Consider the following 2,498-nt stretch of genomic DNA (forward strand, 5'->3'; position numbering starts at 1 on the left):
CTTTGTTGGTGAAAAACTTATTGGCTCTGATCCCAAACCGGATCAGTGGTACCTTTCATAAATGGAAATTGGATCCGAAACCTCGGATTATTTATTAGTAAACAAGCAGTAGCTCTGTTCTGGGAGCACTTTTTGGCCGAGCACATCAGTGCATTGAAGACCAGAAGGCTCTCCAGATTGGTCAAGATGCTACTGCGCAGAAAAAACGACGACGACCTTTACTACGCAACGGAAATGATCTCGCTTTTGAAAAAAGATTGGAAGGATGCAAACGTCGGAGAACTTTTTCTCCTAGATGAACTCGAAGATATGAATTTCAACGAGGCTGTTCTGATGAGAACGAATCAAGATTTACTTGACGAGTTCATGGATGAAAAGCATAACGCTGAAGAGGAAAATAAACTCCTGAAGAAGAAAATAAAGAAGATAGTTGGAAGACGCATTTTCCGGAAGGCCAAGGATGTTGAAAACATATAAACGAACAACTAGCACGGAAGGAGAAAGAATGTGAGAACCATCGAGAAAAACTGGAAGAACTCCAGAACCAAGCTGTGGACAATGACTTCTACTGTGGGTACCTTGAAGAGAAGGTCAAGGCCCATGAGGCTGAAAGAAAGAGGCTGTTCCAGGCGACGGCACAACTCGAGGAGAGATTGCAAGCCTCACAGAGAGAAGTATCATCTGTTCTCGCACGAAAGGATCTAGGCGATCAGAAGAAAGTACATATCCAGGAAACCACAGTTCAGTCGCTTCCACAGGAGAATGAAAAAATGAATGAGGAATTAGAGGAACGACAACCACTTGTTACCGTGGTATACAATTCTAGGCATGGCAAATGAAAAGAATAAGAATGATGCTCTGATTGAAGAAAACAAGGTCAAAAGGAAACATAGTTCTATAAGCTAGGACGACTGGAAGAAGCAAGTGAATGTTTCCTCAGAGTCTTGATATGGACGACGATCAAGTGGACTGCAGGCGAAGACTGGGATTATGTCTCTTGTTGCTTGGCAGACACCGCCAAGCTATGACGCAGCTTGAGAAATTAGATGATCAAGAAGATTTGGTTGCAGCCGCCAGAACCTTGCAAAGAATGCAACGTCATGGCTGCCCATACTACATCCTAGGTATTGCAGAGGATGCTAATTTGAAGGAAATAAAGTGGGCCTACAGGAAGCGGACACTCAAGTTTAACCCTGATAACTGCCAAGGGTCTAAAGACGAGCGACAACGCAGAATGGAATTCATGCACAAGGTCAACTATGCTAATGATCTCCTATGTGATACTGATGAAAGAAGAAAATACAACGCAGTCAGGGAATTCATCAAGGACCTGGCAGATAGTGTGTTTGAAGATCCTCAGAAGACAATGAAAGCAAAGAAGAAGAAGCCTGGAAGGACAACGAAGAGGAAGAAAACTAAAGGAAACTAGAAAGAAACAAACAGAAGAAACAGCCTGTGATTAACCAAAATTGTGAATGATTTTGTCTTGTCACCAGGTGATGCTGCTGCGTCGTGTTCTAGAGGCCCTGCGATCTTCTTGGTCCATTCGATGAGCTTGACTGCAAGATGGGTGTTCTGCTGCTCCCCCCGGCAGCAAACAACAATGGGAGGTCCCCCCACCTCCATACACACCATCCTGCAATCAAAACCATCGATGGGCCAAGAAAATCGCAATGCCTCTGGAACACGACACAGCATCATCAACTGATGACCAGTCAAAATTCTTCACATGGGTTGTTTCTTTGTAGCGGTAAAGACAAGTCTTGTGAACAGGCTTTTCATCAGGCATCCTTGGCGATTCTCTCATCTCCCTGATGGAGGCAGGAGGCCAATTGTCAGGGTGAGAGCCAACGTTATTCAGAGGAAGGAGGACCAGCTCTCAGGATGAGAGCTAACAGCTGTTCGGAGGCTGGAGGACAAGCTCTCAGGATGAGAGCCAACAGCTGTTCGGAGGCTGGAGGACAAGCTCTCAGGATGAGACCTAACAGCTGTTAGGAGGCTGGAAGACAAGCTATCAGGAGGAGAGCCAACAGCTGTTCAGAGGGTCACAGGGTACCCCCTCTCCTGCCACATGATACCCTCTGGAATGGGTATCGATACCAAATCACCTATTGGATTATGCACTGCATGTTAAATCACATTTTTTGATAATACTGCAGTGGCAACCCTCTGGCGTGGCTTAAAAACCCGTAAGTTCAATGCCTTTTATATATGCAAAATATGGGTTATGCAATGCATAATGGCTTCAATACTTGCATATACTACTGTGGCAAACCTCTGGCGTGCGTAAAAACCCGTAAGTTTAATGCCTTTCATATATGCAAAGTATGGCTTATGCAATGCATAATGGGTTGAATACTTGCATATACTACTGTGGCAACCTCTGGCGCGGCGTAAAAACCCGTAAGTTCAATGCCTTTCATATATGCAAAGTATGGCTTATGCAATGCATAATGGCTTCAATACTTGCATATACTATTCTGGCAACCTCTGGCGCG

The 2,498-nt window shown here is 44.7% G+C and overlaps 1 protein-coding gene across 1 annotated transcript; it reads left to right on the forward strand.

Annotated features, from left to right (window-relative positions):
* The first annotated feature begins 949 nt into the window (after positions 1-949).
* On the forward strand, positions 950-1,429 carry LOC135223350 (dnaJ homolog subfamily C member 7-like). The gene has a single exon (XM_064261814.1). The coding sequence runs from the start codon at positions 950-952 to the stop codon at positions 1,427-1,429; it is 480 nt and encodes a 159-aa protein (XP_064117884.1).
* The last annotated feature ends 1,069 nt before the right edge of the window (positions 1,430-2,498 follow it).

This window comes from Macrobrachium nipponense, chromosome 8, assembly GCF_015104395.2.
Source record: "Macrobrachium nipponense isolate FS-2020 chromosome 8, ASM1510439v2, whole genome shotgun sequence".
Lineage (NCBI taxonomy): Eukaryota > Metazoa > Arthropoda > Malacostraca > Decapoda > Palaemonidae > Macrobrachium > Macrobrachium nipponense.